General features: G+C 37.4%; 1 protein-coding gene across 2 annotated transcripts in view; it reads left to right on the forward strand.

The window, feature by feature from the left end:
• LOC129283358 (uncharacterized) overlaps positions 1 to 25,561 on the forward strand; it is a 181,077-nt gene that overhangs the window by 80,955 nt on the left and 74,561 nt on the right. For both annotated transcript variants that reach the window (XM_064113949.1, XM_064113950.1), the window contains exons 37-53: positions 1,220 to 1,310; positions 2,006 to 2,187; positions 3,291 to 3,554; positions 4,600 to 4,851; positions 6,286 to 6,537; positions 7,540 to 7,797; positions 8,578 to 8,832; positions 9,253 to 9,531; positions 10,719 to 10,958; positions 12,121 to 12,414; positions 13,100 to 13,360; positions 14,655 to 14,945; positions 16,016 to 16,240; positions 18,315 to 18,647; positions 21,477 to 21,722; positions 22,550 to 22,843; positions 25,245 to 25,517. In XM_064113949.1, coding sequence (XP_063970019.1) covers positions 1,220 to 1,310; positions 2,006 to 2,187; positions 3,291 to 3,554; positions 4,600 to 4,851; positions 6,286 to 6,537; positions 7,540 to 7,797; positions 8,578 to 8,832; positions 9,253 to 9,531; positions 10,719 to 10,958; positions 12,121 to 12,414; positions 13,100 to 13,360; positions 14,655 to 14,945; positions 16,016 to 16,240; positions 18,315 to 18,647; positions 21,477 to 21,722; positions 22,550 to 22,843; positions 25,245 to 25,517 — 4,290 coding nt within the window. The remainder of the gene's footprint in view (positions 1 to 1,219; positions 1,311 to 2,005; positions 2,188 to 3,290; positions 3,555 to 4,599; positions 4,852 to 6,285; positions 6,538 to 7,539; positions 7,798 to 8,577; positions 8,833 to 9,252; positions 9,532 to 10,718; positions 10,959 to 12,120; positions 12,415 to 13,099; positions 13,361 to 14,654; positions 14,946 to 16,015; positions 16,241 to 18,314; positions 18,648 to 21,476; positions 21,723 to 22,549; positions 22,844 to 25,244; positions 25,518 to 25,561) is intronic.

A 25,561-nucleotide genomic window follows, 5' to 3' on the forward strand; every position in this document is an offset into this window, starting at 1 on the left:
GATGGATTTCCATACAGTTACGATTGATCGGATCAATCGTAACTCTTTGAAAGATGGGGCCCAGGAATAACAGTGGCTCAAAATTTATGGAACCACTTTCCTTAAATCAGGGAATTGTCTGTATGTTAAGCATGACTTTATGAACAATTGGTGTGTGCTTAGGGATGTACTGTACTTATTCATGTAGCCAAAGAAATGAAGTGGGAGCATGATTTTATTCCTTGAGTCTTTAAAATCAAGACTTATTGTCACTTTATTATGGGAGATCTAGATCAGGGCTCCGAAACACAAAGGTTTGCAATCAATCGCTAAATGCCGATGACCAATCAAGATCATCGTCGCGTGCGCACTCTGTTTAAAATACTGACCGGGAGCCAACCAGTGCGACTCTTTCATATTTGCAATTAATCGCAAACTTTTGCATTACGGAGCCCTGGTTTATTTACATAAATCTGCCTGTGTGCCTGTGTGAAATCTATGCTAAAAAATAACCACACTGATGATCCCCAACACAGATAAGCACATGCGGGACAGTGTAATTGTTATTGCTTGGAAAAAATACCATGCTTGTTTTGTAAATTTCTCAGCACTTGCACATCTTCTACCAGGATCACTTGCCGCATATAGGCTATTCTGTTTATTTCTGATTGGTCTAATTTTTCCAATTGCAAACTCCTCTACTATCATTTGGTCTACCATCACTTCATCCACTATCCACATTGCCTTTTAGTCCTCTCACCATTTTGTGTAATTACCAGTTGGTCCAATAGCCATTTAGTCCATATGCCATTTGGTCTAAATATTGGACTAAGTGTTAATTGGGCGAAATGAATGAAAAGAGAATGGGTATTAGACCAACTTGTTTGGGGACGAACTGGTGATTAGACAAAGTGATGATTGGACCAAATGGTTATTGGACCAAATGGTTATGGGACCAAATGGTTGTACATGTAAGACAAAATGTTGATGGACAGAATGGCATTAGACTAAATGAAGGTAGACCATATGATGAGTGGACGAGATGGCAATAGACGAATCAGCAGTTTACCATTTGGGTGGCTGTTTTATCAAATTTTGTTCCAACTCATTTTGAGAGCGTTCCCACAACTAGTGTTTATTACTGTAACCCTGACTCAAAGCTTGGTTGAATCCTTTCCTCAAAAAAAAAAAATAGTTAGGTATGTATGCTTAATAATTATATCGATTGTATGTTTGTCAGGTCCAAGTGAAGCCCGGAATGTGTCGGTAATTTTCTTCACCCAAACATGTCTGACCTTTGTCTGGTTGCCGCCTGAAGGAAACTTTAACAGGTTTGTTTATGCGTGATCTCTCAACTCGGTAGTGTACTAGCCCAAATGTATAAAGTTTAATTTTGTCCATATAGTTTGAAAATGCGGTTATCAAAACGTCTAACTTACCAGTATGTAACTTGTCAAAATTGGTCTATTGTAAACCATAACTGGTAGATGTACAGGTATAAGAACTTGCAAAAGAGCTTCAACGATTAAGGAGGAAATGGGGTCCCGTAACTCAAAGGTTAGCGATTAATCGTACGCTTAATTGTCACGATTGATTGTGTATTGTAGTCAATGGAATCAATCGTAGAAAAATGTTTCTACGATCAAAGCTTTGTGTTGCGGGCCCCAGAAGTTTTCACAGGTAGTGCTACATGTACATGGTCATGTTTTTTTCTGCATTCTTACTTACATGTAACTTCATGAACTGCTCAGACTGAGAGAGTCACAAACCTAAACAGAAACATACATATCATTTTTTAAGGTTCGATAGGGGTCAAATGTATGTCTTTATAAAATTGCTTTTTTACTACTTAATCTTACTCTTTTACTTCTAAGTCTTACTCTTTTACTACTAAATCTTTCTCTTTTACTAATAAATCTACTTTTTTACTACTAAATCTAGTACTCTTTTACTACTGAATCTTACTTTTTTACTCCAGAATCTTACTCTTTTACTTTTAAATCTTATGTATTATGATTTCCCTTAGCTACGAGGTGTTTGTCCGACATGGCAACCCTCCAGTCTTTGTCTTCGAGCGGACCGTGAACCCCGACGAAGATCTTAATATCCTGGTCGAGAACCTGAACGCTGGCACGCTCTACACCATCGGTGTCGTCACGGTCGTCAATGGATTCATGGGGAAGCCCGCCCTCACAACACAACGAACAAGTAATCTCATTGTCTTGATGCTTTTTTGTCCCCACAGGTTATTTTGCCTGTACATGTACATGTATATGAAAGAGAAGTTTCTAGATATTTGATACATGTCAGGAGCTCCTTTCAATTTGAATGCTTGCTCAATGCAAAATGAAGTTTTTAAACTGCATCTTATGAATACATGTAGTTAGACGCACCACGTCTGAAAGTAATCTGTGGCCTTAATAATAGCTGGATTTCCAGGTGATAAAAAGTGTTCTTATTACATGAAGCAAGGTATTAGATTCATGTATTCAAGGGAGTGTTCACAAAGAGTTAACTGTGACTTAAATGCTCAAATATCCGCGCATACATGATATGTAACATAAATCTTATTAAGTGGTAGTGCGTGTCCTATGAACAGATTTGACCGATTGCCCTAGGCAATTGAAAATTTAAGAGCGACACTAAAGGGGCTTTCACAATTGCTCGTGCGACCGTTTGCGACCACTTGGTCACAATATGTGTTGCACAGAATCGCAACGGTTGTAAGCAGTCGCACCACCAATTGTGAAAGGGGCTTAAGTCACACTTTGTGAAACACATGTCAAGTAAGTTAATGTCGTCAGAAGTTGGATGGAGTTTGTTCCAAAGATTTGGAGTTGATATAATCCTATGATGGCATTATCTGCGTATGATAACTACCGTGAAATACCACTAAGTTTGCAGATCATCTCCTATGATTCAAATCCCACCCATTATGCTCCCCTAAGAAATTCATCCACATTGTGTTGCGCTCGACCAGGTGAAGTGAAGAGTAAGTTCATAGCATATAGTGGGCGCATCTTGGTCAAGTGGTTCTGACTCTCGCCTTTCAAACATAGGGTCGTGGGTTTGAATCCTAGCCATGGCGTGTTTTCCTTCAGCAAGAAATTTATCCACTCTGTGCTGCACTCGACCAAGGTGAGGTAAATGGGTAACGGCAGGAAGTAATTCCTCAAAAAGCTGTGCGCACCGGAATCGGTAGACTAGCTTAGCCGGTGTAATATTTGAGCATCTTGAGCACTTAGCAAGGTGGATACGTGCGCTATACAAATCCTATATTATTATTTATTGTTCTTAAACCTTCCTTTCAGTTGATGATCTTGTGATGACTTCATCTGTCGTTGATGATCTCCAGGCCGTCCGTGTTTCGTGGGAGGCCCATGCCGACGCTGCCTACTACAACCTTGTCTACATACCAGATAACGGCAACGTGACCTCGGAAGATTTGACCAACATCTCTGACACCTCGGTAACCATCGGCAACCTCACGCCCGGCAAGCGATACGTCTTCATACTTTCTCTTTACAACATGGATAATGAGAGTTCCCTGTTGGCGCAGACTTCTTATACCCTGAGTGAGTTTCGTCAATCTGTCTCGTGTTCCTGGTTCAATCACTTGATATTTTTAAATAGAATTGAATTGAATTGTTTTTTTAAAAACAGCATCAAACAGGTAGCTCGCAGGCTGAAAATATTCAATTTACAAACAAAAATTAAAAGAAATAACATAATTAAGCAAAGGTGAGCGCCAATCATTAATTAAGCTATAGGTACATGTATAATACAGATTATTGTTATAACAATGATAATATGCCAAGTGTGATGGATAAAAAACAATGAATGTAAAAGTATCCCGTTTTTACATATCAGAATACAGGAGAGAAACAAATAAAGTCACTCATGGTAATATTCATGAGACTTAGATTCTAATTCAGACTAATTATTTATTGACAAAACTGATCGTTGCATGATTGTTTACACACAAAAATACATGATCAAGTTCTTAAAAATTACAATTCATGAAATCGATATGACATCCCAGTGTACATGTAAGTAGTATCTGAAATCTTGGACCCCTGATCAAACTCGTACGAAGGAGAAAGTTGTGATCTTCTGTTAACAGGGGTGTGAGAGTTCGGATTTTTATCTGATTTCCGATTTTTTTTTCGTTTTGATTTTCAGCTTAATTTCAGCTTATTTTTGGCTTTCCTCTGTACAAAAAGTTTGGGAGCTCTTTCTATTTCAGACTTTTTCTACAAGTTTCAGCATTTTTCAGATCTTTTTATTTGTGACCACTCACACCCCTGTGTTATATAAGCTACTTTGATCAATCATTCTTATTGAGAAATGTAATTTATGAAGTAGTTGAGAATGGACTTTGGTCTTGATATGTATTACATAGTGTTATTAAAGTTGAATATAAAAGGAAAAGTGATAAGGGAAATCTTGAACAATTAATATTAACGAACTACATGTATGATAAGAAGAGATGCTTGTCTTAGAGAGATTTGAAGGATTCAAGAGATGTGAACTGAACTGATTATGGATATTTTAAAGAAGATTGTTCCAGAGAGTGGGAGCATTGTTTTAAAGAATATTTCATTTCTGTTTTATTCACAGAACCGGAGAGCCCTAGATTGGAGATAAATGCCACCTCAGTAACCACTGCTGAACTTTCTTTTAAGCCGAATGTTGGAGTGTACGAAACGTACGAGATCAAGGTAAGACCATCAGGTCCGACCTTGACCGGAGACCGAGCTGCGGTTGTTTTGCGGTTCATATCAGGTCTTACACCCAACACAAGTTACACTGCTACCGTCACGCTCAGGACTGGCGACGAAGAATTGGAAGAAGATATCGATTTCACAACAGGTATGAGAACATTCCTTCATTATATATAGGTTAGCAACATGATGTCCATATAAATACTTCAGCATTATGGTAATACCTGTGTATTTCGACATTCATTTTCAAATTTCCTTGTGATAAATTTTGAACAAGCCATAGTGACAATGTGATGTTAGGCATATGAGAAAGAAAGGAGACCGGGGCATCTTTATTTTATTATCCTTTGTCCGTCTGTTTTGGTTAGAAGAACTCTCAATAGTTTTGTTCTCAAAGCCCACCTTTAAAGTTTTAAGTAAATTGAAGTATGTGAAGGTCATTTTTAGTAGGTGTTTATTATTCCCCATAACATAATTAGCCCTCTTCGCCAGATTGTGACCAAATTTGTGTAATAGTTAACTCTCAGGTCATCAAAAGGTCAAAGTTCACTGGTAGAGGTCAATAACCCTTCTGAGCCAAATGATAACTTTTTTTAGCAAGTTAATATTTGTCCTATGAACTTGCTGAGCCTGGCTTACTTTAATAGTTTTCATTGTAAACTGTTAGATGTACTTCAAAAATTTTGAAGGTTACCACAAGGACAAGGGTCACTTGGCAGTGGTCAACGATGCCATTGAAGCCATTGGTTTCAATTAAGGCCCATGGCATAAAGCTTAGCAATGATCATAGGACATTTTTTTCTACGATCGATTGCATTGACTACAATGTACGATCAATCATGAAAATCAAGCATTCAATTAATTGCTCACCATTTTGTTATGGGACCCAGGGGTTCGTTTTAATCCTTTGTATCATAAAAATGTTCATGCTTAAATAATTTTTGAAGGATGTCATATTGCCAAAGGGCCGTGGACAGGAGTCAACAACCTCATGTTGTCTTTCTATTCAATTAAATTTAATGTTTCTCATCTGTCAATTAAAAAAATTAAGTAACATACACAATGCAAATTGGCAACCAAGGCCACCAGGAAGAGTGCTCCAGCCACCGGAGGATTTAAAAGGCCACATAGGTACAGGCCTGGAACTGTCGCCCTGAGAGAGAACCACTGCTACCAGAAGAGCACCGAGCTTCTGATCCGAAATTCAAACACATACATATATTTATATGAATACAGATGATGAATAGAAAACAATTCTCTTCTTCGAGATTGACTTCAGAGCCCTTTGAAGATTACAACAGGAAAAGTGAAATTGTGGAATAATCTTAATTTCAAATGCCAACCAATCAATCAACCAACCAATCAATCAATCAACCAACCAACCAACCAATCAATCAACCAATCAATGAATCAATCAACCAACCAATCCATCAATCAATCAAGTAATCAACCAATTAATCAACCGACCAATCAATCAACCAATTAATCAATCAATCAACCAATCAATCAATGAATCAGCCAATCAATCAACCAACCAATCAACCAACCAACCTATCGATCTATCAATCAATTTTTTTTGCAGATGCTCTCGAAGAAAACACTTTGTATGTTGCTGACAGGACAACCACATCCGTCAGGCTTGTCTGGATAGAAAACCCAGCCAAATTCCTCTATGCCATTCAGCTCTTTAGAGGTGGCAGTATCTTTGTGCGAGGAGATTCTTTTGAACGCTCCGACCTAGAACCCGGCACCGAGTATAACCCGATCTTGTACTTCTTGAACCCGGGAAATGATGACTTTACAACGGCGGACGATGCACTGGTGTTCGCAACACGTGAGTACATTGAGATTGACTAATCATTGACCAACTATTGACTACTTATTGACTTACTATTGACTACTCATTTACTAACTAGTGTCTGTTTTGAAGAGTAGACTCATTAATTCAAAACAGTGGACTCATGAATAAAATGGCATACTTTACCTTGGTAACAAGCGTCAATTTGTTGCGCTTTGACGAAAGCATGCATCAGCATTGGACATTTTGTAATAATCGTGGTAAATTAAGCATTATTAAACAGTGGACTCATGAATAAAATCGCATACTTTACCTTGGTAACAAGCGTCAATTTGTTGCGCTTTGACAAAAGCATGCATCAGCATTGGACATTTTGTAATAATCGTGGTAAATTAAGCATTATTAAACAGTGGACTCATGAATAAAATCGCATACTTTACCTTGGTAACAAGCGTCAATTTGTTGCGCTTTGACAAAAGCATGCATCAGCATTGGACATTTTGTAATAATCGTGGTAAATTAAGCATAATTTATACAGGAAATCTGCATAAACCATTGATTCAACTGATGGTTTTCAAAACACCTTTGTGAATTTGGGCTATTGTCCGTTAACCAGCTGGATCAATTCATGTACTAGAAAAAATTTGTAAGAACTATTTACGGTGCATGGGCCTACCAGAGGTAATGAAAAATTGTGCATTCCAAGGGCAATCACTGAGAAATGTAAGAAATCTTTTTACCGAAGAATAAGGGAACCTTGGAATAGTCTCAGTAATGAATTAATTAATACACCCAGTGTCCACAGCTTCGAGAATGGACTGGATAAGTATTGGAGATGTAAACCAGTGAAATTTAAGTTTGACGCTGACCCACCTGGTCATGATCCGCCAACCTAAAGAGGAGACAGAATTTTGATCTGAATACACAGGTTTAAGACTGCATTCAGTAGCATGCATAGGTATCTGTAAGTATTATGTATTGATATTGAGTAAGCATTCCAAGCCGAAATTAAATCTATTTCCTAATTTCTGCTCATAGAACCGGAACCAGTTTTATTCTTTGAGGTCAAGGAAGTCGGTGAGACAAACATCACTTTCGTATGGAGCGGCCCACCCACAGCCTTTCATGGATATATCCTGTATATCACACCGAATATTGAAAAAGTGCTGGACAAGGATGAGACACAGATAACTGTAGAACTTGACGTAAATACAGAATATCTCGCATCAATATACACCGTTGTTGAATCCACCTCAGTGACTTACAGCGAGCCTGCAACGCTCAATGTGATTATTGGTGAGTCATTGATTGACATTACATGCAATATTTATTCAAATGATAATGATAATAATAATAATTCTATTATATTGGATGGCTCAGAATGGAATACTAGAAATATTACAAGAGTTCGGGAATATATTCTAGAATTTCAGATGAGGGGAATATTGGCCCTAACGAGTGGAATATTTCTGGTATTTCATGAAATAAAGCCATCCAATATAATTATTATCATCTATCCCACCCCCCCCCCAAAAAAAAAATAGAGGGAGCAATATAATTTAACAAGTCATATCACTTATCACATTATGCCATTATAACTTCATAGGATCAACTTTGGTCGTTGACATGCGACTTGCACGTAGTTCTCTATGACATCATCGAGCGTATTGTGATCTTTGCTGCGCATCGCATTGCTTTCATTGTTGTACGCGTTGTATATTTCACGCATTCGCGCATGCGCCCTAAACTGTTGAATATGCTCTTATATTCAATAGCAAATTTTGTACAGGAGCCTATGGGATATTCATCGGATTTCAGCCCCTTTTAGGGATACGCTCTGATACTGCACGGGCAATTGATGCAGACCAAAATACATGTTTTTAATGCATTGCTAGGACTCTCTATATAGATGATAATTTACCCGAGGTAGCTACATGTACTTCAGCTTCTATGAACTGTTCTCCCAGTGGGTCATGCATAATATATTATCATATGTAACATCATAAATAACTAGATTATTATGTTATTATATTGACTGCAGTTGCATAAACATGTTATCTTTTTACTCATCTGTAGATCCGCGAGAACCTGGAGCTATTCAAGTTACTGAGGTGACTTCAACATCGATTTCCATCACCTGGACCGAGATCGCAGGAATCACGGACTATATCGTGAACCTTACCCTCGCGAGCAACAACTCGTTGCTTTTCTCGAGGATCAGCCGAGATTCCCGCGAGGCGAGCTTCTCCGGGCTCAATCCGGGAGAGGAGTACGTCATCAAGATCGGGCTGCAGTGCGCTGGAGAGGTTCTCTCTCTTCGACAGTTCACACGTAAGACAATTCACTCATAAGACAGTCCACACGTAAGACATTTCACACATAAGACAGTTCACACGTAAGACATTTCACACATAAGACAGTTCACAGGTAAGACATTTCACGCATAAGACATTTTACACATAAGACATTTCACGCAAAAGACATTTTACACATAAGACTGTTCACGCATAAGACATTTTACACAGAAGACAGTTCGCACATGAGACAGTTCAAATGTAAGACAGTTCACAGCACAGACAATTCTTGTACATGAGGCATCTACTATTACAGAATCATTTAGAATTGTTTGGTGATAAAAACGCTTTTCATCATCACTATCATCATCACTGTCATTGCAACCATCATCATCATCGTTATCATAATTATCCCCATTATTATCATAATTTCCATAATTACATGCCCTTATCACAGGTCCATTCCCTCCAGTCTGCCCTGTCTTCACATGGGTTGCAGAAGAGACCGTTATCTTCCAGTGGTCCCGGCCAGAAGGCCAGCTCTTCGGCTACGAGATCACTTACAACGACAAACACGGCCCGTACACACCCATCGACGTGTTTGACCGAAACTCACTTCAGCTGGAGAGGACCGTCTCGGGTTTGACGGACGGTGCGAACACAGTGGTTAATATTTCTACTCTCGCAGGCGCAGGAAGAACCCAGACGCGAAGCGAACATGTCTCCATCTCTCCAAGTGAGTAATTATATAATATGTGACCTACCACCCCAAAACAATCAATAAGTCGCCAGGTAAGGTTCTCTGTAAATTACCAAAATAGTAATTTAGTCTCCAAAAACCAAAAATTAAAAAAATAGCTTTCTGAAAGAGCAATTCTTCTTATTCATATTGTGAAAATTTGAAGTCGTGAAGTTGAATAAAAGAAAAGATGCAAGAGTTTCTTGGACACTACTTTTTCGGACCGCTTGGAAGTTTCACTGAGATTACACAGTATGCACATCTCATGCTTGAGTGAACCCCAAACTTCAAAGCTTGTTTTCTTTTTATTTTTGAAGCTCTTATTGAGTTTCCTCTGCAGTCAATCAAATACTTGTAATGGTTGTTGTTGGTCAATTTTAACATACATGTATTATGTACATGTATCATTTTAAAGCTTAGGAAATAAATTTTCAAGCTCAATAAAAATCTAAATATTCATTTTGGTTGACTTGTCTGATTTTTTCTTTTTCCTCTAAAAACAATTTTTTATTTGGGAAAGATTCCCCTTTAGAGGCAAAAGTGCCCTTTGGTAAGGCATTTATCCCCTCAGAGAGGTCCTTAAGCCATTGGTCCTCTGGTTGCTTGTTGTCAAGCATTCATGCTTTCTTAGCAATCAATTAAAAAAAATTACCACCACCATCAATATATTTTATGATCCACAAACGAAGAGCCAGTCAATATTTTTGTTATAGTCCAAGTCAGACATCTGCGACCCGTTTCATAAAGGACTTGCAACTGTTGTAACTTTGCCATTATGGAAACTACCATGGCAACAGGGCATAGCAGCCGATCACAATCAAGGTTACCATGGTAGTTGCCATATTGGCAAAGTTACAACAACTGCAAGTTCTTTATGAAACGGGCCCTTGATGTAAAATCATGAAAATTGCGATGTTTTTCTCTTTAACCCTATAAGACTGGAGCCCCGCCTTACAATGAAGGGAATAATGAGTGGGAATTTGTTTTGAAATACAGAAACATAGAAGAAATGTTACTCTGTCTGTGTATTATTATTATTATTTTTTTTTTTTTTAATAATTATCATTATATTATATTATTATTATTATTATTATTCTATTAATTATCATTATTTTTATATTACAATGTTATTTTTATTATTAGTAGTATTATTATCATCATCATCTTCATTTTCTGCACTCTAGGGACCCTTGGCAGTACCTTCAACATTACAACGGTGACCTCAACTAGTATCTCGTTTGGATGGTATGACCTCCCAGACGCAATCTCATACGACGTCTGCATCCAACCCATGACGGGGAACTCTACCTGCCGTAACCTGACCGAGAAGATGACAATGTTCACTGACCTTACCCCTGGCGCGGCTTACACGCTTTTTATCGGATGGGACGACGCATGTGGAGTTTCCCGGACATTGAATACTGGTAAGCGTGATGTACTACATTCCTCTCACGCTGAGCAGCTTAGCATGATGTGTTAAAGGGGCCTACCATTGATAGATCATGGGGAAATTGAATCATTACAAAATTTGCAAAAGGCCAATTGACTTGCATAATGTAATCCATCCGTCATGAGAGCCTGTCGGACTAATGTGATCAAAATTGGGACAGCACAAATTTCACTGAAATCGTGATCGTTATTTACTTCGGGTTGTCGCAGTTCTAGTTTCCAACAATCCCAATTCATAGACTCATAGCAGGTCTCTTGATTGCTAAACCAATACAAATATACAAAATAAATATTAGATCTCTGTGAAGTCACATGTTTCAAAATGAAAACAAGCAGTTTTTCTCTGGTTGTTTAGTCTACTACCTATTGCTCTCCCATTAGACCTCCTAGACATGCCGGTGTCTATTACATAGCACCCCAGGCCTTGTAATTGCTCTTCCATATCATAAGCTTTTTTCATGTGAAGCGAAATTTGAAAAGGCAATAAATCATGACACTTGGAACAGACTACCCTTACAGTGAAAGTAAGCCGAGTGGCAGACTTGAATCCCTTCTCTGTTCTGAGATGGGCCTTGATTTCCCCATGATTTGTCAATGGTAGGCCGCATTAACTCTTCACACGCCACAGACATAATCCCTCTTATGACAGATTAATTATGGGGTGCAAACTTTACAGAGAGTTTGCACGGACTCTGCTACTTCAACTCACAGTAAATTTTGATTTGATTATAAAGAGCTTTGTGCGTACACTATTCAACGCAATGCACTCATCACTGTGTATGTTTGTATGTACAATAGTGTACATTTGCATGTACAATGGTCTTTTAATGCATTCTATGTGTAATTGTGGATGAAATATGACTTGAACGAAATTGGCAGTTTGCTAGATGTTACTCTTGTTGAACAAAGCAGGCAAAGAGTTAATTTCAATCATGTTTGTCATCATCATTATTGTTGTATAATAATAATAATAATAATAATAATAATGATAATAATGTGACTTATAAAGCAGCAAATCCACTCTGGAGAGTGCTCAAGGTCCATAAAGAGCTAAGAGTTAAATAATTTTTTTTTTTTGAAGATTAATAAATAAGAAATTGTAAAAATATTCTCTCTCATTTTCCTTCCTTTCTTTAGTTCCGGGCAGCCCTGTTAATACATCCTTGGGTAGTATCCTGTCTTGTGCTGGGCAAGTTACGTGGAATATTCCCGACGGCGACTACGACTTCTTCGAAGTCACCTATATGCCAGACCATGGCTTCACCAAATCTCCATCCCACATCTACCGCGAGGAGATCAATGAGAACCAAACCACCGTTGAATTTTCTTTCGTCGGCATCCTGCCCGACACAGATTACAACGTTTCTGTGGTGACTGTCTCCGGGGCACTTGACGTGAAGAGCGAGCCCTCGTATATCTCTTTCAGAACAGGTGAGTGTGTTAATGGCATATACATGTACGTGTATCCATCAGTCAGAGCTCTGTCCTTTATTTGCCAGCTTGTATGCAGGAGAACAATATGCATCAGCCTGCTTAGAATTCATGTACTTGTCAACTGAAGTTTTATGTACAGATACATTATAATTAATGTATCTTTCCAATATTACAAAAAAATGTAATGAATGATGTATGTTTTCAACCTCGTCATCAAGTTAAATCTTTAGAAAGGTTAGGAAGAATAAATCTGTAGCCACTGCTTGAGTTGTCCATTCAGCAATGTACTTTGTATAGATATAATATTATAATGCTAAATTTTTTTCTAAAATTCATTAAAAATCCTCACCACCCACTCCAGTCTGTAAAATGAGCTTCTATTGTGTTTAATGTTAATTAATATTTTATTTTTATTTCATATTTGTGTTTGAAATATGTTATTAATCTGCATTGGTATTGTGGTTTTTCCCCCCTTTTTTAGTTGAAAACTCTTATATATATTTTATATTGTATCATGTGTATATATTCATGTCCTGTATCTTATATCATGAAAAATAATTTATTCTGAGAGTTTGTATGTGCATAGGATATATGTTAGTACCAACGTCTTGTTGAATTGCACCCTGCTAAAACATTGTTCAAATAAAAATATATTCAATTTCTTTGTTTTTCCTTGTTATAGAATCCCCTGCTAATGGCAGTGTTGAAGTAGCGGACCTCTTTTCAGATGAGATTCAACTCATGTGGAGTAGCGATGCACAGGAATATGTTTACATAAGATATAATATCGACGGTGAGGACGAAGCCACGTGTGACAACGGATCCCTTTGTTCTCTCGGCAACGGCAGTGAATCTTTCAACATCACAGACCTCGAATCCGGTCAGTTGTACAACATCTTCGTCGATCGGGATGGCGTCTGCGAAACACTTCTGCAGTACACACGTGAGTGATTAGATCGAGACATGAACATTTTTTTTTTTTAAAGAAAAAAGGTCTACTAGCAATACATACAAAATCTAGATCCACTATTAACTTTTCTAATTTGTATCCCAAATATTTCTTATCTTTATTTTCCATAACCCACCAATCCTCCTGGATTTATATCTTCAATGGGAACTGCAATGTGATATTTTCTCAATTTAGATGAAGTGATATATAGTTCTAACTGCTATATATATAGTTGCACCTTTTATACATGTACATGTATATAGTTATACCTTAGTCATAATTATTGTGGGAGCATTTGTAGTTGTACATGTAGAATTGTTTTGGTATTGTCACCACCGAAGTGCCACTTCCTCCAAGTTTCACAGTTCATTGCATCAGGACAAAAAGTTTTTTGGGGGTTATTTTATGGGTTACTTCCTTCGGCAAGAAATGTATCCACATTGTGCCGCACTCGAACCAGGTGAGGTGAATGGGTACCTGGTAGGAAGAAATTCCTTGAATGCTCGAGCGCCCGATCAAGGTAGCCGTGCTAAAGCCGGGGTAATAATAATAGGGCCCGCTGGGAGAACAGTTTTCGGAACTGAAGTGGCTACCCTTGATAAATATGCTGTTATATTTTTATTATTGTTACTTTTCACAATCTACTGCCTCAATCTGCTACATTGGATAAGCTTTAACATTGCAGTAAATCAGGATTTTCCGGGCCCTTTTGAGCATTTTGGGGACGGAATCACCCCGAGCCCCCATGTAACTTTTTTTTCCTGCAGTGCATCTTCCAGTATCGACCCAAGCCTCCTACTCTCCTCAAAATTCATTCTTAGATTATTAACAAAACCAAAAATATTTAAAAAAATTAATAATTGGGTCCTAGGCATCTACAACCATTACTCTTTTCCACAATAGTCCTGGGGGTGTTTCACAAAGATTGAAGTATGACTTAAGAGTCGCACTTAAATACCTAGTTGTGTGCCGTATGAAAGGCGTAACCGCATTGGTCAGATTGTGTCATGAGGACACGCACTACTGCGTATCAATCAATGAGATCACGTGTTGCATATCATGTACACGTCGGCATTTAAGTGCGTCTCAAGTCATACTTAAATCTTTGTGAAACACCCCCAGTTTTGCAATATATTTGTATAGCATGTACTCTATTCTGACTGCCTGTGTAGAACTTTTTTTTAAATAACTTAGTGAGACGTGATGGATGTTTTATTTTGTATCAATGTAGTTACATTTATGTAACTGAAATCATGTGTGAACGATCCCTAATGTGATTCCCCTTCAGGTCCGTTACCACCTGTCAACATAACGACCGCCGAGAGCACTCTTACTTCGCTCGTTATCACCTGGGAAGACCCCGGAAATGAAACCATGTTTGATCGGTACTACGTTGCTTATGAGAGAGAAGACATGCTCGGTGATTTCATAGAAGTCGGGTTCTTCGATCCGAATGTGACCTCGGTGACCCTCGAAGGCTTGACCCCGAGGACAGAGTACCTCGTTGATGTATCTACGGTCGTGGGCGAGGGCGATGCCAGGGAGTTCAGCGAGCAGGCCCTGAATTCTGCTTACACTGGTAAATATGTAGTCAATCTTAAAGTGGTGTGCACGTACAGACTCAAATTTGACACCTTAACCAAGAGGCAGGCACAGTACATGGTAAATATACATGTAGTCTCACTACTTTAGACTCTGCATTGTGCGCTATTCGAATTGCAAAAAACAGGTCTGTGCCTGCAGACTAATCTTAAAGGCTTAGTCTATCCCAATAAGTGGTTAATTTGAATATTAAGAGACAACTCGAATAAGCATAACTCTCAAATTTGCATCGAAATCGGATGTAAAATAAGATAGTGGCCACAATTTCAAATTTTGCTTATTTTGCTAAAGGGTCCCCCCAAAGATCATGGCTGTTGATTGCTTAATCGTGACTAAAATCGCCACTCAAGTCAGCTGTGATGTAATCTTCAAAATTTTGTATTTCAATGTTCTAAAATTGATAAAATTTATTTTAATTCATTATGATTATTCATGAAATTAGCTGTAAATTGATTAAAAAAAACCTTGAAGTTCTAATTTCTGATTTAGAGACTATGGGATTCTGATCAATTCAGCATCAACATATAAATTATAATTGGTATCAAAATATTTATCTACATATGTTTTTTTATTTTGATTTCTTAAATATTTCTTTGTTTTTCGACTTTTTAAAAATTGTTTTTCAATGGAAAGTTTCAGTAACAATTTACACAACACAAAATTAATTGATTTTATTCAGAAGTAAGAAATATTGATGCAGTCATGAATTTTGGCTAGAAATGAAATTTGCATTGCATTTGAAAACAAAATCATCTTTTCTTACCAGTGCACTTACAAAAGGTTGTGTAATTTTGGAATCGCATAAACAGACGTTGCAGATTTGATCTCATAAGTTGTGCGAGACTTTAAAGTTGTAAGTCACGAAATGACGCAGATTCATTGAGGAAAATATCAAGGGGACCTTTTAGGTCCCCCTTCTCAGTCTTTTATGGTTAAGCCTTCATTTGTCTGTTATTGAGCAAATATTACAAGATGTTGCATATTTTTTTATTATTCCAGTCTTAACCTACCTAGATAATCAACAAATACTGTTTTCTCCCCATACAGCTGCTGCTAACGGCACTGTAGAAGTCTTTGAATTCGACTCCACCAGCATGCGACTCACCTGGCCCGAGACACCCTCTGACCACAATGTCACTGTCTCCATCTCACCAGACGATGGCGCTCTTGCATTGAATCTCGGAAACAGGAGTTCTGACGTAACCGGCCTTGTACCAGGAAGACTGTATAACATCAGTATCTTCCCTTTTGATGATATCCACCAAAGAACAAGTAAGTGCTCTGCTTCAATTTTTTTTGTTGTTACGCAGGACTTTTTGTCCCACTATTTATTCATTCTAGTGCTACAGATGAAATCCCAATATTTTTTTTTTTTTTTTAGCATGCATAGGGGAAGTGAAGTTCCTGTTATCTGAATCAAATTTTTACAAATAGTGTACAAATAATGCACGTCAGCGCGTGCATGCAGGGCCAAATAATGAACGATGTGCGAGAAGAGCCAGTGGATATACCACACCGGGGTTCGCAGGACCGAGTGCGGTATATCCATTTGGCGAGTCAAGTACAGAGTTCACTATTTAGGTCCTCTATGCACAAGAATGTGTGCATTGTTTGTTTTATTCAACCTCCTTCCCTCCCCCGTGTAACTGAGTTGCCCCAAATGCTCTATTTGATCTAAATTCTAGATAATTCCAGACCTCGCACTATCCTGCACTCTGACGTCAGAGTGCAGGATAGCAAATTTGGTATGACGTCAGAGTGCAGGATAGTGCATTTTGGATGCCATAGTGCAATTTGCTGAATATCATGTGATCCGATTTGGACCAATCAGATTACAGAACATTCTTGGGAGTTGTATAATATTAGCTTTGCATGCAAGTTCTTGATTGCAATTAGAATTTTTTTTGCAACAGGAATTTTTTGCTTCAAAGACCAGGGTACTGTAACACAAAGGGTCATTGATTATTTTGTACGCTTGATTTTCACGATTGATGGTTCATGGTAGTCAATGCAAAAAAAAATGTTGTACAATGATTGCTATTAAAGCTGTGTGTTATGGGCCCCAGAATTTAAGGCCCGTATTCTGAACTCAGGTTTAAATTAAACCCTGGTGTAAAGTTGTGGTTTAACTATGGAGAGCCAATTGGAGCACAATTCCTTAAGAGTACTCATTCAAATTATTAACTCATATGACACCCAAATTTTTCATAATTGTCTGGGAATGATAACTGAAGTATTTTCTTCATTATGAAAGCAAAGGGAAACAAAATAGTGAACATGATAAATATACAATATAAACAGAATTTTTGAACTTTTGGTTCCCCATAATTTTAGCACTGAGTTAGACCGTGGTCTAAGTTAAACCTGACTTCAGAATACGGGCCTAAGAGTTCATAAGCTATGTACTGTAGGACTTTGTTCTTCCAGCCGACAAAGCGATGTTCAGACGGAGACGACGGGCAAGGCATATTATCGTGCGGCTCTTCGGTAACAATTTGATGCGCCGCCCAACATAAATTTCCTGAAAAATAGAAGTAAACTTTGCCAGATATGTACCAATCGGATCGTATTTCAAGCTAGCAAAGTCATAGTTTTTGCACAATGCAAATTCTGCATGGATTATTTTGCCAAAGATACTCACGTTTGATCTCAAGGAAAATTATTTTTATTTCAATGTGTCTGCTCCGCAGCTTTGCCTCATCATATTTTACCTTGCACTACATTAGTCATAGCTAGAACCCTTGGGCCGATTGCACGAAAGAGTCTTTGCAAGGACCGTCTTTCGTGTCGCCCATTTTTTATGATGCGCCATGTGAAACGCATTTCAAATGAATTATCTGCAAACATATTTCATTCGTCCATTAAAATAAAAAATTATTTGTTATAAATGATGTGATATCTCATGAAGTTGTATAAAATTTGATTTAAAAGCAAGCTTAAGAATTGTATTTTTGTTTATCATAAATTTCAGAAACACCCCGCTTATAGCGCATCATAAAAGATGGGCGACACAAAAGACGGTCCTTGGAAAGACCCTTTCGTGCAATCGGCCCCAGATTATCATTATTGCTTAAAAAAAAATATTTGTTTATAAATGATGTGATATCTCATGAAGTTGTATAAAGTTTGATTTAAAAGCAAGCTTAAGAATTGTATTTTTGTTTATCATAAATTACAGAAACACCCCGCTTATAGCGCATCATAAAAGATGGGCGACACAAAAGATGGTCCTTGGAAAGACCCTTTCGTGCAATCGGCCCCAGATTATCATTATTATTAAGAAACTAAAATGCTATTTGAAGTTGTCTTGAGTTTCATCATGCTTGACCACTCTGTCCATCTACAGTTCCGCTTCCTCCGGTCAACATATCAATCTGCTCAGACGTCAACTCCACCTACTTCTCCATCTGCGTGACTTTCACCCCTCCAACCGGCGATTACGATGCCTTTAACGTGTTCATCAGGGTAGGAGTAGATTGGCCCACTGGGCGCCTAAGGAAAAGATCCACAACACCGGAAGGTTTCGAATTGGTGGAAACTTTAGCAAGCGACACGTTTGAGACTGTCCTCGACAGTTTGACGCCAAACACGGATTACATCGTGAAAATCGTTACCGTTGCTGGTCCCGACAGTGTGACGGAGCAATGCAGCACAGCCGTTCTAACCAGAGGCAGAACATGTAAGTCATTGATCCTGTTTCATTAAACGATGCATTCAGTTGTATAATCGATTATAAGTGTAATCTATAGCAAACTGTAGACTTACAATTACCCGTACTTACTGTAGGAACAAGTACTAGTTAACTTGTTATTAATGAACATTGAAGTTTGAAAACTGGAAGTCTGCACTGGTTTCAACTGGTTCCGATCGATATCCTAATAGAAAAAAGGCCCGTATTCTGAAGTTGGGTTTAACTTAGACCATGGTCTAACTCTGTGCTAAAATTATGGGAATCCAAAAGTTCAAAAAAAAATTATATTGTATATTTCATATGTTTACTATTTTGTTTCCTTTTGCTTTCATAATGAAGAAAGATACTTCAGTTATCATTCCCAGACAATTATGAACAATTTGGGTGTCATATGAGTTAATAATTTGAATGGGTACTGTAAGGATTTGTGCTCCAATTGGCTCTCCATAGTTAAACCACAACTTTAAACAAGGGTTTAGTTTAAACCTGACTTCAGAATATGGGCCACAGAGTTAAAATCAATTGTATTCATGTTGCTCTCCTCCTATAGGATATTCAGAATCTTTGATATCATAAATAAGGACTTTGCATCATAAACAGTACAATCAAATGTAAACTGGGTTCCAACAGAAACTGATCAACTTTTTACAATGACTCTGCACCAATTCCACTCAGTCAAAATGAACAATAATTTTTTTATACACAGCCTAGCTTCAATAATCTTTTAATGGCAATATTTAAGAGATTGGTTTAATCACAGAGAGCCTATAGCCACATGTAGATAACACACCGTGTTCAGATTATCCCCAAGGGATCTGTGTGTAGCTGTGTGATTGTTCTAGTCATTTAAAATTTGATGTTAACTTCCTGGAGCTTTTTGGGATTGAGTCAATCACTTTAAACATGCCTGTGAAAGACATGTGTAATAAACTTGGAAGTTTCTTTAAAATCCCATCTCATTCTCATTGGTATTTCTTTTGCCATTTTGTGACTTTGGATTCAGAAACCAATTGATATAAGGGGCTAGCCTCTCTGTGATTAAACTAATCTCTTAATGCATTTCATGTGCTTAGTAATAATTATTGCAGCTACATGTAGCTTGTGTAAAAAAAAAAAAATTGTTTATTTTGACTTGAGCGTAATTTGTGCAGAGCCCTTGTAAAAGTTTGATCAGCTTCTTTTGAAGTGAGTAGCTATAGCCTCTCTGTGATTAAACCAATCTCTTAATTATTTACACGTGCTTATTAATAATTATTGAAGCTAGCTTGTGTAAAAAAAAATTGTTTATTTTGACTTGAGCGTAATTTGTGCAGAGCCCTTGTAAAAGTTTGATCAGCTTCTTTTGGAGCCCAGTTTACAATGAATTGTAAGTTTGAGAAGATCAATTGTAATAATTGATTTTACCATCTGGGGTAACCTAACCCTTGTTTTTATACTCTTTGGCCCGAATTCACAAAGGTGGTTTTGAAAACCCATGGTTGAATCCATGGTTTATGCAGATTTCCTGTATCGGGCTTGTGTATAAAAAATGTCCTATGCTGATGCACGCTTTTGTCACAGTGCGCTAAATTGACGCCTGTTACCATGGTTAGATATGCTATTTTATTCATTAGTCCACTGTTTGAAGAGTTGACTCATGAATAAAAACAGTGGACTCATGAATAAAATAGCGTGGATAACCACAGCAACAGGTGTCAATTTGGCGCACTGACAAAGCGTGCATCAGCATTGGACATTTTTTAATATGCGCAGTAAAGTAAGCGTAATTTATAAAGGAAATCTGCATAAACCATGGACTCAACCGTGGGTTTTCAAAACCACCTTTGTGAATTCGGGCCTTTATATTCTCGAGTGAATTAAAAGATAAATGAACGTAGGTACAGTCAATACTGTCTTCATGAGAAAGTCTGATTCTAGATCTGGGCCCCTTCTTACAAAGAGTTGCGATTGATCTGATTCATTTCAAGTGTGGAAAGTCAGCAAGGTCAACATCCAAAATGCATGTGTGTTCAAAATATCGCAACTCTAAAAATCATGCGAAACTTGATTTTTAGCCAATCAATATCGAGCATTTGGGACTTGCAATTGATTTTTTGACTTGCATTTAAACGCAACTCTTTCTGCAACGGACCCCTTGGTCCCTTCTTACAAAGATTTACGATTGAACTGATCCATTTCAGCTATGGAAAGCCAGCAAGGTCAAAATATTTTGTAGATGTGGTGTACATGTATATTCATACATTCATCATTAATTTTCTTGAAAATTAAGTGTGCTTCTCTTTGTTTACAAAGGACATTGTGCAAATTTCCCGAAGAAAAATTTATGACATTGATGGATTTCCATATACTTGAGATTGATCGGATCAATCGTAACTCTTTGTAAGACGGGGCCCTGGTACAGTTACTGTACATACAAAGAACTTCATGAAATCCTAAAATCTAAACTGAAAAATGATTACACTGAAGATAGCCAGCACAGATAAGCACATGTGGGACAGTGTATTATTATTACTAGAATAAAGACCAAACATCCAGCTGGAATGCCATGCTTATTTTGCTAATTTCTCAGCAATAACCCAATTTCTCCCAGAATCCTTTGGCAAATATACATTTCTTTTAATTCACACATACATACATGTACACTTGGGTGGCAATTTTATTGGAATCTGTACAAAATCATTTTTAAATTGTGACAACTGGCATTTATCTTAAGTAGAAAATAACACGAGAGACCGATGCATCGGTTGTGCCATTAATTTATCTGCAAGTCCAAAATCAAAGCTGACTATCATAAGAATATCTTTTCTGCTTTGCCAGTGATGATAGGAGAAAACAGAGTCATCTTCACGGAGGTCAACTCGACATCGTTTAGAGTATGGTGGGACCATCTTTCAAACTATACTGGGAATTACAGCATCACCATCCAGCCAGACGACCTTGAAGAGCAAGTGTGGCGTTACTCGGATCCTTACGCCGACTTTGTAGGGCTATCCCCGTCCACCGTTTACAACGTAACCGTACGGACTTCGTCCGGTGTTGCCGCAGTGGGGAGTGTCAGAACCGGTATGTTATTTTCATTTGAGTAATTTTATAGTTTTTAATTATTTTATTTATTTATTTATTTATTCATTTATCTATTTATTTATTTATTTATTAATTGTTTGTTTAGTTATTCATTTATTATCTACATGTATTAATTTATCTATTTATTCATTTTTTCATTCATTTATTTATTGATTTATTTATTTAGTTAGTTAGTTAGTCAGTTAGTTATTTAGTTAGTTAGTTAGTTTGTTAGTTAGTTAGTTAGTCCCTGTTGTAGGATAGATAACCCTTTCAGCAAAGCTGATTATTTGTAAATGGTCTACATTTATAAATAATTTGGTTCGACTTGCAGTAATATGACATTTGAAGTTGAAGTATTGCTGTGGATTTTAGCGAGAACTGAATCAGTTTTTCTAAGATGCATGATGGGAAAAAATGCATGATGGGAAAAAAAGTTGTACTTGTTTTATGTTCTTTTTGGGGGGGTAAAATTACATTTTAGGCCCCATATAAGACTTTTTGATTATGGTCATCTTTCCATTGTAATATGCAATGTTTGTATAGTGCTTGACACAATATTTCTAAGCACATTACATTATCACTATCACTGATCGGTCGCTCAAGCAATCAAGGAATTTTTTCCGACCAGGTACCCATTTACTTCACCCGGGTGAAGAGTGACAATTGTAGATAAGTGCCTTGCCAGAGGATGCGAATGCTGAGGTGAGATTGAACCCAACCTTATCTACTGAGTCTGAATGCCTGTTCACGCTAATACTCCAATACTGTGATTCCTACAGGCATATGTTTCTCTACATTGTGTATTGACTTATTTTTTTTTGCAGATCCTGACTCTGTCAGTAATCTCGAATTGATCACCATTGATGACATTACCCTTGTCGCTACGTGGGACGCCCCCAGCGTCGTTTCCAGCTCATACAACATCCAGCTCACGCTCTTTGATGACAATGCGACTGTGCGAACCGTTGAGGTATCGGGAAACGTCACAGAGTACAGTTTTGAGTGCCTCACATCAAACACGACTTACACCGTTGAATTAATGTCTGTACTCCTAGGGAGTGGCTCGTTTGAAGCGCAGGTGCCAACAGGTGCTTCGCTTACTGCCACAAATACAACAGGTACCTTTCAATTCTTCTTAACAGGTTACTCAGTTTATTTGAATGATTTTCATCTAATAATATATATCAACACAGACTTAGGTTGTTATTGTTCTTCCGTTGTAAATTTATATTACTGATAAAATTATCTGTTCTTGTTGGTGATTTTGTTATCCTTGCACCCGCACCAAACATTGAAGAGGTTATAAAGGAATAAGAGTAGGGTTTGTTCTGTTTGCGACTTTTAGCTGCTTTGCAGTGGAGTAACTAATAGTCGCAAACAAACAAAACAATTTTTTTAAGTTACGCTCTGATAAATTTAGCAAGAAACCTGAGAATTCCTGCTCTTTTTCATAGCTCTACTTGGTTGATTAAATGTTTGAATATTGATCTACATAAGGAAATATAGGCCTTAAAGTGCATTGTTGACACTGAATTTCTTAATGTATTTACTTACCATATTTATTTAAGTGGTCCACTGGGCTTCGCCAAGATAGTTGCGAGCTCCCATTGGTAAAAAAAAAAGGCACAATGATTCTTCCTTATTGATATTTTTGTTGAGTTTGAAAGACCATATCCAACATTCAAAATGATACATATCTTGATCATCTGTAATCAACTCAGGTACTTAATTGAATATAGAAAAAATTAAGTGAGAGGTTAAAAGAAATAGAAAGTCAAAAAGGGGCCTAAGCTTTCGATCCTAGCAGAATCTTCATCGGAGGCAAAATGACAAACATATAAAGTGGAACAACCATAATATAGACCACAAACAAGCTACAGCAACACTAGAAACAAGGAGACAAAAGGGGCATTAGTGAGTAGAGAAGACCAATCAGGTTAGTGAAGGGGATGAAAGAAAAGGAGTAGGCAGACACAAAGGGAAGTTAGTGTAAGTAAGGCCAGTAAAAGACCTCAAGCCAAGAGGGATTAAAATAATGAGGCAGGCAACATCAAACAGGATCTGGAACAAAACAGTGATAATGGGATGAAAAACAAGATAATTAGTGAGAGGTGGGTCAAACAGGTTACAAAGAAAGGCTTAATAAACTGGTGCATAAGAGTGGGGGAAAAAAAGAAGAAGAATGGGGAACAACTGATAATGTGCAAAAGACATATAAGTATATATGATAAAGCATTAAACAAACTAAGAGAAGAAGGTAAGTGTAAATATGTATCTATAAGTGATATTTATATAAATATATCCAAAAAAGAAATGTATATGAAAAAATATATAAATACACATATGGTGTAACTGATATTGTAATCCGCTAGGTGTGACGGGAAAAAAAACATAAGACTATATAGTAGGAAAAAAAAAAAAAAAAAAAAAAAAAAAAAAAAAATCCTGTATATGTGAAAAAGAGGAAGCATATTGCCTAAAAAGGTAAAAGCAAATATAGAAGAGAGGGGGTGTATTATGAAGAAACCATAGTATACATGTAAATAAGCAAATGTGGTAAATCTAAAAGAGGTGAGTGGAGAAAAAACAAATATATATATATATATATATATATAATAATTATTATATCGCCTGAATAAGGAAGGAAAAATTGGAGCTGAGCTTGTATGAGATATGGGAGGAAAGTAGAGTAAGAAACTATAATGTAACTATTCAAAAGAGCTGAGGGGAAAAATTATATGTATATATAAATTGAAAGTGGATAGGAAAGAAAAATCAGTCGTTCCCCTCTTGGATGTTCAGGCCATGAGGTTGGGTGGTGCGAAGTTGTCTCATCCAGAGCTTCTCCCTGCTAGTAGAAAAAAGAAATAGGAGAAAACAAGGTTTAAGGTTCAGGGTTAACTCAAGCATGCGGTATGCACCTTGTGCAATCCCCATGGAACTTCCAATTAGTACAGAAAATGGTGTCAAAGAGACTCTTTATTTCATTTTTTATTTCACTTTACAAATTCAACGTTTGGCAGTATGGAGAAGAAGAGTTACTCTTTGAGATAAGATAAATTTTTTTTTATTATTACTCTTTGAAGGCCAAATTACATTTTTTTGGCTATTTACAAAGAACATTCTCTGGTGAATTATTTGGGTTTGGGGGTGGCTAGTTACATAGGCCCATATTTTGAACTTTGGTTTAAATTAAACCCTGGTTTAAAGTTGTGGTTTAACTATGGAGAGCCAATTTGAGCACAAATCCCCAACAGTACACATTCAATTTATTAACTCATATGACACCCAAATTGTTCATTATTGTCTGGGAATGATAAGTGAAGTATTTTTCTTCATTATGAGAGCAAAAGTAAACAAAATAGTAAGCATAAGAAATATACAATATAAACAGAATTTTTTAACTTTTGGCTCCCCATAATTTTAGCACAGAGTTAGATCGTGGTCTTAAGTTAGACCTGACTTGAGAATACGGGCTACAGAATGTAACTTGTGACTATTATTTTGATTGATTTCCAGATGATCTTCATCCGCCAACCGAGTCCAAACCAACGGTTTACTCTCTGACCTCCACGAGTATTGCCATTCGCTGGGGGCGGCTGGGTCAAGCCGACTACAGCGTCTGCATAGTGGAGTACTGTCAGCAATACATGGTTGATCCTGTTTGCCTCAATGAAACCACTGATCTGTGCAGCATCGAAGGAGTTTTTGATGGTCTCAACCCAGGAGAGCTTTATTTGATATCGTTCAAGGACCTCCTCGGAGAAGAAGAGCTTGGAAGAGTGAGAACAAGTAAGTGTTGCTTCTAACAGTTTTATGTGTTTGTAAAGATACGT

The sequence above is a fragment of the Lytechinus pictus genome, chromosome 19 (genome assembly GCF_037042905.1).
Source record: "Lytechinus pictus isolate F3 Inbred chromosome 19, Lp3.0, whole genome shotgun sequence".
Lineage (NCBI taxonomy): Eukaryota > Metazoa > Echinodermata > Echinoidea > Temnopleuroida > Toxopneustidae > Lytechinus > Lytechinus pictus.